At 41.8% G+C, this 13912-nt stretch overlaps 1 protein-coding gene across 5 annotated transcripts in view; it reads right to left on the bottom strand.

The window, feature by feature from the left end:
- Window positions 1–1260: 1260 nt before the first annotated feature.
- The window catches only part of KLF7 (KLF transcription factor 7), a 59016-nt gene continuing 46364 nt past the window's right edge, over window positions 1261–13912 (bottom strand). For 4 of the 5 annotated variants that reach the window (XM_080600495.1, XM_080600494.1, XM_080600497.1 and 1 more), the window contains exons 3-4: window positions 12121–12244; window positions 1261–5276 (exon numbers count right to left, since the gene is read on the bottom strand). In XM_080600495.1, coding sequence (XP_080456621.1) covers window positions 5225–5276; window positions 12121–12244 — 176 coding nt within the window. In that variant the 3' untranslated portion in view covers window positions 1261–5224. The remainder of the gene's footprint in view (window positions 5277–12120; window positions 12245–13912) is intronic. The other variant, XR_013953801.1, reaches the window with a different exon arrangement.

Here is a 13912-nt window from a genome sequence, read left to right as displayed (position 1 = left end):
ATGTAAGTTGGCTAAGATTTCAGGTACCGGGAACCTTTTTTGAGACATTGCATGGGTCTTCCAGGCTAGCAAACTTGTTTCTGTAATATTTGCTTGGCCCCTGCAACTGTGACACATCTCATGGTACCATATTCCTTCAAACTGCTTTGCTAAGCTTTTTTTTCTTCTTCCTCAAGATTTTTACCTCTCTACATCTTGCTCATGAAGAAACCTTATAAAGTTTGATATGGATGAAACTATCAGAGTTTGAGAGTAACCCTACAGACCCATTCTACAGTGTGGGAAGAACTAGAGCCAGTACACACAATTAATCAGACAGAGCTCTGATATGAATCACAGAAACAGAAAAAATAATGTTGGAAGGTACCTCTGGAGGTCACCTAATCCAAGCCTCAGCTTAAAAAACAGTTCAGTTAGATCACTCTGTTCAGGGCCTTGTCCAACGCACTGAATAAATCCCGGATTTCAGTCCTGGAAATAAGCTTTCTTTTGTTCATTTGCCTAGACTATCCAGGTGAAATCATCTTCTAGACTGAGAACCGGCTATTGAAAGAGAGCAACTTTGAGATAATGAAAAACACTCTACTCTGGAATCTCCTTTCCTGTTAAACTATTCTTTATAAAATATACATGATGGTTTAGGCTGCTCTTCTCCTAAGGGGGAAAAAACTGCAGAACAAAGATGCACTGAAGTGTTGTTTTGTTCTAAAGAGTGACTAAAATGCAACTTCATGTGTCTCCATGTTTGATATAGTATGAGCGATATGTTTTTTTAGTTTAAGGTAAAAAAGTGATGATTATGTTAGAAAAGCAGAATTTTGCTTGCCAAGCCTCAAGCTGGCAGTATAAAAAGCATATTCCCATAAGCATAATTTTATACATTCAGAAAATCTTACTAGAAAAATCTTGATACTGGTACTTTCTAAATGATTTTTCAACACTGTAACATATAAAGTACATCTTGATCTAGGATATTCTGTTCTGTTTTGGTCTTCCCCATACAAGAAAATTACTGACATACTGGAGCAAGTCTAGAAGAGAGCCACCAAGGAGATCAGATGGCTGGAGCACATGATGGATGAAGAGTGGCTAAGAGACACAGTTAATCAATAGAAAGAGAAAGGTAAAGGTAGATCTTATTGCTGCCTACAAATACCTAAGAGAAGGTGTGGAGAAGATGAAGACTCTTTGCAGTGGTGCACAGTGGAATAGCCAACAAACACAAGTTGGAACATGGGAAATTCCTCCTTGACATAGAGATTTGTCCTTTTTTTTTTTTTTTTTTTTTTTTAACCACAAAGTTAGTCAAATATTGGACCAGCTTGCACAGAATGGCTGTGGAATTTCCATCCTTGGCAGTAGTCAAAAATCAACTGGACATGGCCCTGAGCAACCAGCTCTAGTTGAAGGTTGGCTGAGACAGCCTCTGGACAGTCCCTTTCTACCTGCATTATTCTATGATTGACTACACTGCTCCAAAATATTATTTAGCTACTCACAAAAAAATGATATTTGATTTAGTTGCTTCCTTTATTTATACTATTTTGTGGGACATTTGTCTCAGTTTGTTCTCGTCCTACAGTTCCATGGCCTTGGAAACCACATCTGACGTTCTTCAGAAAAGCCAGAAAAATGTGGCTTCTGTTTTGCAAACAGACATAAATCTAGCATGAAGGAAACAATGTTAAGCTTCTCCTTTCTAAAGCTCAATAATTTTGTCCTCAACTGTTACCAAATCATCTATTTAGGCTTTTGCTTCCAAAGAAGCCTTACAGAAAGGATTAGCCTTTCCTTATTAGCCTGTTTCTATTCATAATTTATAAATAGAAGATGTCTGTACAACTTTAGCAAGGAGACACAGGCCCAAAAATGATCTAGCTATACTGGATTGCTCAGGTTTGAAGTGCACAGCTTGAAATATCTGCAAAGAAACAAAACTTGTGATTGTAAAAAATGACTCCTGGAACGTGTCACTAATTAGGCTTTTCCAAAATGGAGACTCCATCTACAAAATACAAGCTATGGTTCAAAATTTTAGTAATGACTAAGACACTTGTATATGAGCACCCAGAAACTGAAGTGCAGAGATTGACGGAGTCTACAACATATACAGGTGAAAAATACCTCCTGTTACAAGCAGAAGCGATGGTCCCAAAGCCCAGAATTTGGCTTCAGAGTTCAAGACCTGCAACAAAAAGAGCCTGAGAAATCTGAAATCTGGTTAAGGCTCTTATCCTCTTTTCCTCTATGTTCATTTGGCTATACGAATCCAGGATTTAACTGTAGGCCTGTCTCTAGAACAAAATAATCACACATTTCAGTATGTTTCTTTCTATGGGACCCTTGTTCTGCCATATTTAAATAAGACGTCAACAAGACCACAAATGAAAACTGGAATAAAAGAAGCAGTCTTGCTTAATTTTTTTTCCCTTTTAAATAGAGCCTGGTATGTAAACTGTCATTTAATAATTATTCTTTGTAGACTACTGTTAGCATATCTAAAGACAGGTGTGTCCAGAGGTCAAAGGAGGATATTTATGCAGGTTCACAGCCAATGAGTATTGTAGTAGTGAGTTTGAGAGCACATACATTAGGATGCTACACTAATGAAATTCTAGGATTTTCTTATCCTTTTTTTTTTTTAATCTAATGCACTGACTGGATGCTCTACAGTTTCACACAGCTGAGGTTTCAGTTCCCATTAGACATCTGGCAGGATGCTCTATATATTCCAACACAAATTGGATTCTAGGGCCCTCAGTCCCAGTGGAACAGTTGGATGGAATGGCCGTAGAAGTATGCAAACACAGAAGTAGAGAAATGCGAGATTGTCAGCAAGCAGTGCTCCGCAATTTTTGTATATATATATATATATATAAAATATATATATATATGTATATATAGTACGGTTAGTTTTAAATCTTTGGAATAAACTCAATTTTCTTTCTTTCTCTCTATCTTTCTTTTCTTTTCTTTCTTCACACTCTCTCTTGCTCTCTCTCTCTCTTTCTTATCATGAATGTTACATCATTGCCCCTAAAAGATGGTTAGATTTTGGTCCATATTTCATGCCATATGGGCCAGACATTGTATTTCTCCCCTGTCCCCAAAGTGTTCAATTGACAGTCACAGTGTTTTGTGAAAACTGTGAGGAAAAACAGCATCTTTTGAGTAAATTCAATCTCTCACTGGAACCAAAGGTTGCAAAATGCTGAGAATTCAAGTGCCAAGAATCCCGGTGACAGCTCTTAAACACCTATTGAGTTTCTTGTTTGTTCTTTTTTCCCCAAGAGTACAGTTTTACCTCCCAAAACATAAATTAAGGGAAATATTTAACAGTCAATGAGTCAAAACAGTCAAAGAAGGGCAGTTGGCTAATACAGTATAAAAGAGCAGCAACCATTTGTGGACCATGCGCCATTTTGTTTCATTTCTAGACACATCTTGTAGGGATGGTCCCAGAATATACAAAATATACAACCTAATGACCACCTGCCTGCTTGCATAGGCCATTTTTATGGTCCTAAATGCAGTCTTTGGAGTCAGGGCCAGTGCCAAATAGTTTCAAATGTGAGTTATAGTAAGATACATTTTTTTGTTTGTTTTTCTTTTGTAATGAAGACTTTAATCCACTTTGAGCCCAACAAAATCAAATTATCAATAGGACTGAAGGGTGAGCATGAGACTCCACTTCTCCTTGGTGGTTCACACAGTAGGCCAAAATGGACCTCTAGGTTAGTAATACTTTAGAGCAATCATTTGGAAAAGCCTCATTGTTGTATGTGAAATCCAACCCTTCCTTCACCATTCACACCATTATGTTTTTTTCATATTGGAGTGGGCTACAGTATCAACTTGATGAGTGGAAAAGGAGGACTTTGATAATTTCTTTAAAAGGCTAATGCTGAATGAAGCCTTTGTACTTGGAAGAGGTTCTCGATTTCCCACTCAGAGACTGGAGCAGGGTTTTTGGCTTGTGTTTTTTTGAGGGTAAGATGTTCAAAAAACATCAGGTTTAAATAAAAATGTCTGCAGGTGCTCCTTACACAAACAAAAGTCTAATGTTTTTAATTGGTTATTAGAAGAACAGCAAGAAAAAGCAACATAATTCATCTCTAAGTCACTGTGAGTTGTGGCTAATGTGCTCACATGATGTGGAAGGAATCCTGTAGTCATGCCTGTGTGGTGTGGCCAGTCCCAGACCGATATCCAGGTGAAGACAAGGAGTTCTGAAGATCACTTGTTCGTGGAGAAAAGAGAAAAGAAGGTTTAAGCTTCCAAATAAGCTTTTAAAGTTTTCATTCAACAAATAAACAAGAAGTCCTAGCTATGGCAATAAGGTGAGGCCTACAGAGATATTAGGTGCTGTTTCTCAGGGTTTATCCCTTGGCCACTTAGCCATCATGGCAGCAGCTTCCAGAGTCCCTAGTGCATATGTTGTGCAATAGCCAAAACAAAAATTGAAATAAAAACAACCAACAAAAATATAGTCCTCCGTGAAGTCTACATAAACTCAGGCCAAAGAGAGGATATTTGTGTCACAAGTGTCACTCCACAGTCTACTGCCATTAAGGCCACTGGTATTGACTTAAAAGGATCTCAATAGCTCAGTTCTAGGAAGAAGAACCAAAACCAAGACAGGTCAAAGTGTCTGTGAAAAGTCTGACGCACTGAACATTAGGAATCCTCAGACAAAGAACAAACGAACCAAGAGGTTAATTTTGGCTACCAAACTGGGATTTGGTTTTCTAGGTCATTGTTTTCCCCCCATCTATTTAAAAAGAAAGTTAGTGCTACAAATATGCAACTTCAAGACGACATATTCTCCTATTAAGTTGCATTGAGAAGCAAGTTAAATAAGCCCCTCCTATTGCCGTCCACCTGCAGAGAAGCCTCCTCCATTTTCTTTGACTTCCATTGGCAAAACCAGGAAATAAATCCAAGAGAGACAAAGCACTGTACGCAATTGTTCTTCTCATTGACTTCACCTCTATACCATTTTCTCGCCTGCATCTTCTCCCATCCAGCTGGGGCAAGGCATAAAGAACTGATGTAAGTATTGAAGTATAACTGGGTGCATGACCGTGCAAGCGTGTGGTCTCTGTACAGAGGATTACACGTGATCAAGTTCTCTTCTCCTGCAAGGCAGCATGTTATTACTCGAGTTCCACTTTCATCTCACAACACTTAGCTCAGATGACATCCACGCCAAGTTGATGGATATTTAGATGTGTCTCTTCATGTGGAGGGCAAGGTGGTCAGACCTGGAAAAACACCTGCAAAATAAACCAAGTGGGAAATTAAATAAATACAGAATTTGGGAAAACAGGGTTCCTGCTCCTCCCTCTTTATGTACAGGAGGAAATACTTATCCAGGTTTAATGACATTCTTTAGATTATTGATTGATCAACACCAAACCCTGTGTGCTTCACAACCATAACTAACCATTGATGGCCAACTATCCTGGCTTTCAGCAACTAAATAGACTATTCTCCCTTCTCTGTTCCTTTCCCTCCTCCTCTTTCACTGAGTGAAACTTCAGGGAAGGGTGCTCATCCATGCACCTGTAGGTTAAAATCAAATATTCAGTGTATGTGTGTGTATAAAAAAATAAAACAAGTCAGTTTTACTCAAATACTTAGAAATGACAATTTAAAAATAAAAATAAAAAATAATAATTAAAAAAAAAAAAAACAGAAAAATATAGCTTTTTCAAGTGCCCGGTATCAGCAACAAACACCAACATAAGATGCCAGTTTTGAAAGCTAAATTCCCATTTTTAACTACAAATCAGAAGGAAAATAGTTCAATGCTTGGGGGCTGAAAATCCTTCAGCTACATCTCTCTCATTTTCTCTCCATTGGGAATATCATCGGTAATATGTGGATGCTGATTAATACTATCTCCCTAAATGATGTTGAGAGAAGACAAAGTACTATTATCCCTATCCTGTAAGTGTGAAAATTGAGACACAGAGAAGGCAAGGATATTGTAAATAACACAAGAAGTATGGTAAAACAAACACAAACAAAAAAAGGCAAAAAAGCCAGGACTTCCACTTTCAACTTCTGTTCTTCATCCACTAACCCATCTCATCACACAACATAACATTTTGATATTCTAAACATGTAGATGGATACCGATGAGACGGACTTAGAGCATCAACCCTAGAGAACTAGTTGAGTTTTAGGGCTGGTCTAAACATGCAGTTAATTGAAGATGAGGTAGGGCATGAATTTGAAATGAAGCATCTATTCTTGATTAACTCCCTCTCCAAAGGCTTATGACTGCCTTCTTTTGAAATTACTTAATCCACTTGGGAAGTGGGTTAAAATATTCAGAATAAAACACTTACTCCCAAAGAAGAGCAGCCCCAAAAAGAGTTAATCAAGAATTACTATTCTAGAACAGTTGTCTTGTAGCAGACTTGCTGCAGGGCACTCATTGCAGCAGGAACAGCAGCCCAAAATCTGTGACTTTACAGCACTAAGATATTGTCAGTAACTAGGGGAATAAATTCTGAGGAGGACAGGTGCTTTTCTTCCCTGTCATTCGATATATACCCCATTTTATCAAAACTGCCAGTAAGCAAGAATATTTATTTAACTTCATACCCAACAGAAATGGGATCAAAGGCACCAATCCATTTCACACCCACTATCAGAGTGTCATTAAAGATATGTATGGCACCAGAGAGTAAACTGCAGGACAAGCAGGCAGTGGTTCTGGCTGCCTACCCCAAAGCCCTGAAATGGAGCCCAGCTGTCAGAGAGGCAGCACTGAGGCACTCTCAAAATTCAAACTTCTACTATGGACTTCGAGTTGAGTACTCAGAAACGGGAGGTTTCCAATTTCTCTGCAAATCTTGGCTTGTCTTCTTTCCACCCTAAACCAAAAGACACTGGCACAATTATTTCTAGTAAGAGGAAAAAACATCTATTATAAATATTATACAAAAACACAAATCCGTGGCTTTTGAATAAAATGTTTTTGTAGGCTCTGAGGGCATCATTAGAAGCTACTTCCAGAACTGAGTTGCCTGCAATGTCTTTTCACTGCCCCACAGATCTAGAGTCTGAAAGAGCCACCAATGGTTAGAATATCCAAATGGCTTATTGTGAGAATGTGGATAGCTCATACATAGGCACTGAATCTATTTCTAAAAAAGCAATAGTTGAGTATTTTATACTTTTCAGAGAGAACATAAAAGAACAAATTCAACTACGTAGTCAAAAAAAAGGAAAAAAAAAGGAAAAAACAAAAAACAAAAAAACAGAAGTGCCTTCAATCTAAAAGCAAGCACCAAGAGAATAAACACCCTAAGCAGAAAAATAATTAAGAAATTGAAGTCCTATAGAAATGAAGAGATTTTAAAATAGTTAGGGAATCTTTTCTGTCCCACTGGCAGCACTCCCCTGTACAGGCAGTCTATCTCTACCTATATACAGAGATGAGTCACCAAGAGGTAAATTTTTAAGACAAAGAAGCTTTGTATGAAGGCAACTTTCACAAGAAAAAATAAACTCTCATCATCTATGGATGAGCATAGTTCTGCTCCAATCAGCTGTTCTCTACTGATTCGCAGCAGCTTACAAAGGGGTTAATACCCTTCTGGAGTGGCAAAAATTAAAAAGACTTCAAAATGGGCTGATGGCTGCATTCCTCCAAGCTCCTGCATGAAGTGCAGTGAGACAGATGAGGAACTGACAATGGAAACTTTGCTTTTAGCGCAGCAGGCTCAGCACAGCTAGAATTTTCTAGCCCAGGGGTGCCAAAATCCACCCTTGGACCAACATCTCTCCTGTCAGTCTCAACTGAGAAAGCAGCATGCTCTGGCTACAGGGGCTGCCAAAACAAAACAACAGCTTGAGTGGCTGCCAAAAAGACATGCACCAGCTGGCACTTTAGTCTAGGACTAGTCATAAGACCACCACCCAAGCACGGCTTTTCCTCTCCGATTGTCTCTATGATAAATGCATCCCAGGAAAAGTATGCTGAGTCACAACACAGCAAGATCTGTTAAAAATACGAATCCAAAACACTGTTTCACATCAATTACCATAGTATTAGTATCTAGTGTATTTTTCAGCCCTATAATATTTTTATAGCTAATAAAATGGCACCATTCTTAGCTAATTTATAGCTAATAAAATGGTACAATGCTAATTTTTCACGTCCTCCTGCTGACTGATTTGGTTAGTTGTAGCTATTGGTAAGGCTGGTGGATACGGATGTTTATTTTCAACAGTATAACAGTCCCTACCAAATGATACAACTAAAACACGCTGTCCAAAAAAAAAGGTATTGATCAGTGGGCATATTTTTTCCATTCTGGAACAAGAGCTAAGAGTGAGGGAGGCTCCACAGGATACACTGACAAGATAAACTCCTTTCTCCACAAAATTAAGAAGCAGCAGCTTGCTGGTCCCTAGTCCTGTCTGTGAGGCAAGACTTTGCCCCACATCTCTGGCTCTGCGCCTCTTCCAGTTTTAGAGCAGCACTGCATGTGGTATGTGGGCCATCACAGTCTTCCCCATCATCCCTCCCCTAATCCAGCTCTTCCTAGGAAGGGCAGTTTATGCTAGATTAAGACACCCTAATTCTGGAAGAGATACAGTGATGCACAATGCAAAAATTCCCTACTCCCAAACATGATTCTCTCCCTTCTCTTTGTGCTCTATCTCCTTAGCAACACAGTACTGCTCAGCACTGAAGCCTCCACAGGAGAAAGAGGGAAGGTAAGAGAATACATTGCTCAGCCATCTTTCTTACCAGCTGTGGATTTCCCACTGTGGGATTTGTGCATTTCAGCCAAGCATGCTCTTAACTTGCTGTCAGAGAGGACACCAAGCACATACACTTACACTGGAGTATATACCTCAATAATCTGGCACTGAGCTGCTATCTCCTAAACACGTATTTATGCAGAACAAGCAAGTGCCACTGCCCTATCATCTTTGTCCCCTTGGAGTGCTGAGGGCTTGCACCGTGTGAGGAACATAACCTACCTGTGTTCCTGAAGAGCATAACTCCTGGGGAATGCTAATAAACAGCATACCCCGGGTGTCTGGAAGGCATGAGGGACTTGTACGCTGCTTTCTGCACCACTTTAGCAGATTCTCCTTTCTCCCCTGCTGCCACCAAACCACATACCATTTGCTGTACATATGGTGCTACTCAAACCAGTAGTGGTTTGCCAGCTATAACTATGTGATCTGTGGGGTGAATGGCATTCAGGCTGCGATAAGGCTGGGGACAGCAGCAGAAGAGAATCAAGCCTTCTCATCTCTTATGTTTTAGAATTGTCCTGTACACAGGGGACATGAATACCCCTTTGATGTTGGCCAGGAGGTCCGAGACACAACTGCATCTGAAAACAGACTAAAAAGGAATTGCAGCCACACCATATGCACAACACCCTTCTCCTTCTTTGCTATATTGATCCCTGCTTTCATGCTCTGATTGCCAAGGTGTGGCCTTCCCTTCTGAACAAAACAATATATTTTGTGCGATGTCAGTGTTGTGAAAAGTAAATCCAAAAGGCTCCTTAAAGTTTAGCAAGCCCGGATGTCTGAGGGAGTGACCACAACTCTTGTCAATAATGGTGGGTGCAGGAGAGGGCAGCAGTTCAGATATGGAGCAACTGTTCTCCAGCTGGGAGCCCTGGCTCAGGAAGGAGCATCTTTAGCATTAAATTCTGCCTAAATGGCTAGGGACAGATTTATGCACATTTCAGTACTTGCTTGAAGTGACATCTCCAATAGATAGTAGCGGACAGATGAATGAATGAAAAACGGGAAAACAGCAGTATAGCAAAGTGGGCCAAAAGAACAGACACTGGCACTCTATAGGCTTGCAACTGATTGGAAAAGTAAACCCAAACCTGACTCCTACAGCCGCACGCAGATGGCTTGTGCATGGAGTGCACAAATCCCAGCAGTCTTATTAATATAATTTTTCTTTTATCTACAGATTCAGCTGAAGAGCAGAAGAAGTATTAGATGGTTGCAAAAATATATCTCTTGACTGCAGTAACTGAGTTGGCTGCCAAATAAAAAAAAATAGATAGGCAAGGATAATATGTAGATGGAGAAGAATGATTACTTAAAAAAGGACTGAAAGAGACTGAGGAGTTGAAAATACCTGTTTTATTTCTTAAACCTCTGCTAAAAATACTGTCTGTCCTGACACAGAAACCCTGCAGTTTTGCACTGCTTGTGTTTGTGTGCTTGTGGGGCTGGTTACTCTGTTCTTCAGAGAAAAAGAGAAAGGCAATGCCTTACATTCGAAACAGAGAACATAAATGTCCTCCTTCACAAATGTGCTTATACAAAAGCAGAACTCCAGAGGTCCCTACTTGGTTTATCCTGTCCCTAACTCTGAGCAAACAAAATATAATCCAGGGATAAAACAAAAGATAATCCAAGAGGAAGCTCTCTGTGGCGGGGGGGGTGGGGGTGGGGGCAGGAAGAGGGGAGACAAGGGGAGAAGAGTGCTCAAGGAGATGAAGCTCTTGGAAAGGCAGGATGTGAAAATGATCGAATTTCCTTCCCATAAAAGGATGGGGTCCCTTGTTTATGTCCCACACATCCTCTCTCCACGCATGTTCTCTGCTGGTCTGGTGTACCCAGAGGCTTCCTAGAGCCTTTATTGTATTACAAAATGTTTTCTTATCAGAGCAGAGAACCTTAGTGCTGCATTAAAAAGATGGGTAATTTTCTTAAGTCTCTTTTAAAATACATATATAAATAAGATTAGCCGGATAACATGTTCAGATGCAAGCACATTATTTGATTACTCAATACTGGATCCAGGTTTTACCCAGGGCACTGCCAGTCTCCAGCTGGGGGGGTACGAGGGGGAGAAGTGCTCATTGTTTGATCCTGTCAGTGCTGTCAAGAGTCATTACAGGGGTAATTGCTTTTGCTCCACCCTAATTTCTTATCATTTGGGACTGGGGATGGGGAGGAGGTTTTTCTTTTGGTTTTGCTTCTGAATTCAAAGAACCCAGCTTTCAAAAGAACCAGCACCAAGCAAGGACAACCAGAATTTTCAGACGACCTCATCATTCATTCAGCAGCTAAAGCGGCGAGGACTGCAAAAAGGTTGGCAGTGAGCAGCAGCTCCCATTGCTCTCACTGGGAGCTGCTGGGTGCCCAGCTCCCCCAGCAAAATGTTTCTGAGTGCCTGGAGGATGGCTGCGTGACAGGCTCTTCAGGAAGCCTGGCTCTAGGCACCTACAAGGCTTTTAAATTTGTGCCCACACAAAATGAAGGGGCAGAGTATTTCCCACATCAAATAGACACCAAGGGTGAGATTTAGAACTGGAGGAAAAGATTCACTCATTAGCAGGAACTCGCAGCAATCACTAATCCTACTCAAAACAATCCCATGAATGTGAATTGTCAGACGTGCCTAAAATACTCCCGTGCTTTCAAAAACGAAGCACTTTGCTGTCTTCTTTTGACTCTCAGTTTCACCCAGGGAAGCACTGAGCCCTTGACTCAGTGGAAAGAGAAGACAATGATGTAGTAACTTTGTACAGAAATTAAATACTCTTTTCCCAGACTGTTCTGTAGATTTTGGGCACCCGTGACACAACAGCCACACACAGACCCCATCTGCCCTCTCGTACACCCATGTATTTGTGAGGCCCATCAGCCTCTGCAGACCACCCTGCTGAAACGCAAGCAGCCAGCAGTGGTGCTTGGGGTAGCCCATGAAGCAGGGCAGGTGGAGAGGGAGCTCTGCCTTTCAGAGGACACCAGGCTCGTAAGACCAGGAGACAGAAAGTTGTGAAGATATTTTGCTGGCAGGTCCATCAGTGAAGTGGTCTGGGGCCCTCTGGACATCCTCTCTGCTTACAGAGTATTAAAAAAGCTGTCCTATGGATTGAATCCTGTGCCCACAACAGACACTGGCACGTTTCAGTCAGACCTTTACCCAGTCCCACATCTTTCTTTGTGCCCTCCGTGGCTCAGGGACTCAGGCAGTGGGCCGCGAGGCCAGGAGAGGCCTCTCTGCTGGGAGCCAGGCCTCTGCTCTCAGGGAGCTGGCAGCTCCGTGCCGCTCACAATGGCCACATTTTGCTCAAACACCGCGTGAGGAGGCAGCATTACCTGTCACAATGGTTGCATTTAAAGGGCTTTGCCCCCGTGTGCTTTCTGTAATGCCTCGTGAGCTCGTCGCTCCGTGCAAAACGCCACTCGCACCCTTCCCACGAGCACTTGTAAGGCTTCTCACCTGCAGAGGGGAGGAGAGAAGAGTCAGCGCGGCAGCAGCATTACTGAGCACTCAACTTGCAAGTCCTGTGTCCGCCCCCCTCGCCCCTTTCCCACTTGGGTAGTTTAACCCACATCGAGTTATTCATGGCCAGAGCACGATGGGCAGGCTAACCCACACTGAGTCACACGATTCATGGCCAGAGCATGATGCAAACCACTTAGGGCTTACAATTCATTGTACTGGGGATGGATCCAGCTCCAACATTACAGCTGTTAAAACATCCAGTTTCCCATTTTTAACAAAACCCGTCAACTGCTCTTCAAACAAACCCTCAGGATGTCCCCAGACCTCGCCCCCTGTGCTGCTGGGGCCTGATTTTCAGTCATCCTTTCAGCTTGCTCTGTGCTTGCAGGCTGAATTACTGTGGTAGCTGAGTGGCTGTACCCACGCTAAAACCCCGCAGGTGGGAGCCGGTCGTACCACCACCTGGGCACCCCCAGGAGCAACCACCTCTGGACAGGGAGTGCAAGAGGAGAAACATTTTCTTCTTTAAATGAGCTGGTCCTTCAGTCTTTTTGCACTACACCTGTATCAGCTCTTATTCTACCCCCAAAATATTAACCGTACCACTGAAGCAATGAAGTGGTATGTCAGGAGAGTCTGTCTTCTGTGTCCACATTTACCTATCTTCTAACACAGACCAGCCTCTGTGGGTCCATGGTGTAACATCCATGAGTCCTTCACACCTCCTGATGGAGACTTCCAAGGCCTCATGCTTCCCCTCCTCTTATTCAGTGCCCATGTATTCATGCACATGCAAGTTTATCATCTCCCCCCAGAACAAATGCTACAGTGCTTCTCCTCCTGTATAAACTCAAAGTCCCTGCTGCCCACACTGTCAGCACAGTGTGGATGCATTAGAAGAGGAGGGAGTTGAGACAAAATGCTGACAAGAAATCACTTTCACTACTAAGCTACTAAGCCAGCAATTATAAACAGAGAAGGGACTTATTTATTTGTTCTTAAAATTGCTAAGAAGGCAGTCTTTAAAAAAAAATGCCACTGACCAAACTGAAGTTGTAATACTTATGACCTCTCTACTTGGCCACAGCAGATAAATTTCTCAGTGCAGAGAGGCAGATTTCTATATTTAGTGTGTCTATTCAGCAGGTAAAGGAGTGAGATCTGATTATGGGAGCCCTATGTATTTCAAAGTGACAAATTGGAGAGGCCAAAAGAGCAAGAAAAGTGAAGAGGGCAGGATAATTGCATCAAAATACATTTTAAAAAGCTGTTTTGTGGTGAGTGAGTTTCCACAAACTTCTCATTGCACAGGCAGCTCTGCTGCACTGGGGTCCCCTGCCCCAGCAGGCTGATGTGTTTGTTAACTGGGGTCGAGCCATTTTACCAGATTCTGAGAAGTTTGTTCGGCACAGTAACTCAATTAAAGGATTTATTTGGGTGAAGAGGGGGCAGCAGCAGGCAAGACTTCACCAAAATACTGAATCATGCCCTCAGTCCCCAAAACCAGAAAGGCCAGCCTGGATGTCTCTACTGTGTGCCACAACCCACCATGGGGACGTGCCCAACAAGACAATGGGCTGAGCCAATAATAACCCTGTCCCACTTAGACTGTGCCTGTCTGGTCAGCTCTGCAGGCTTGCATATTTTTATTTAAAAAAAAAA

The sequence above is a fragment of the Anser brachyrhynchus genome (genome assembly GCF_964034855.1).
Source record: "Anser brachyrhynchus genome assembly, chromosome: 7".
Taxonomy (NCBI): domain Eukaryota; kingdom Metazoa; phylum Chordata; class Aves; order Anseriformes; family Anatidae; genus Anser; species Anser brachyrhynchus.
The sequence above is the reverse complement of the archived record's forward strand: the minus strand, read 5'-3'. Positions and strand labels throughout refer to the sequence as shown.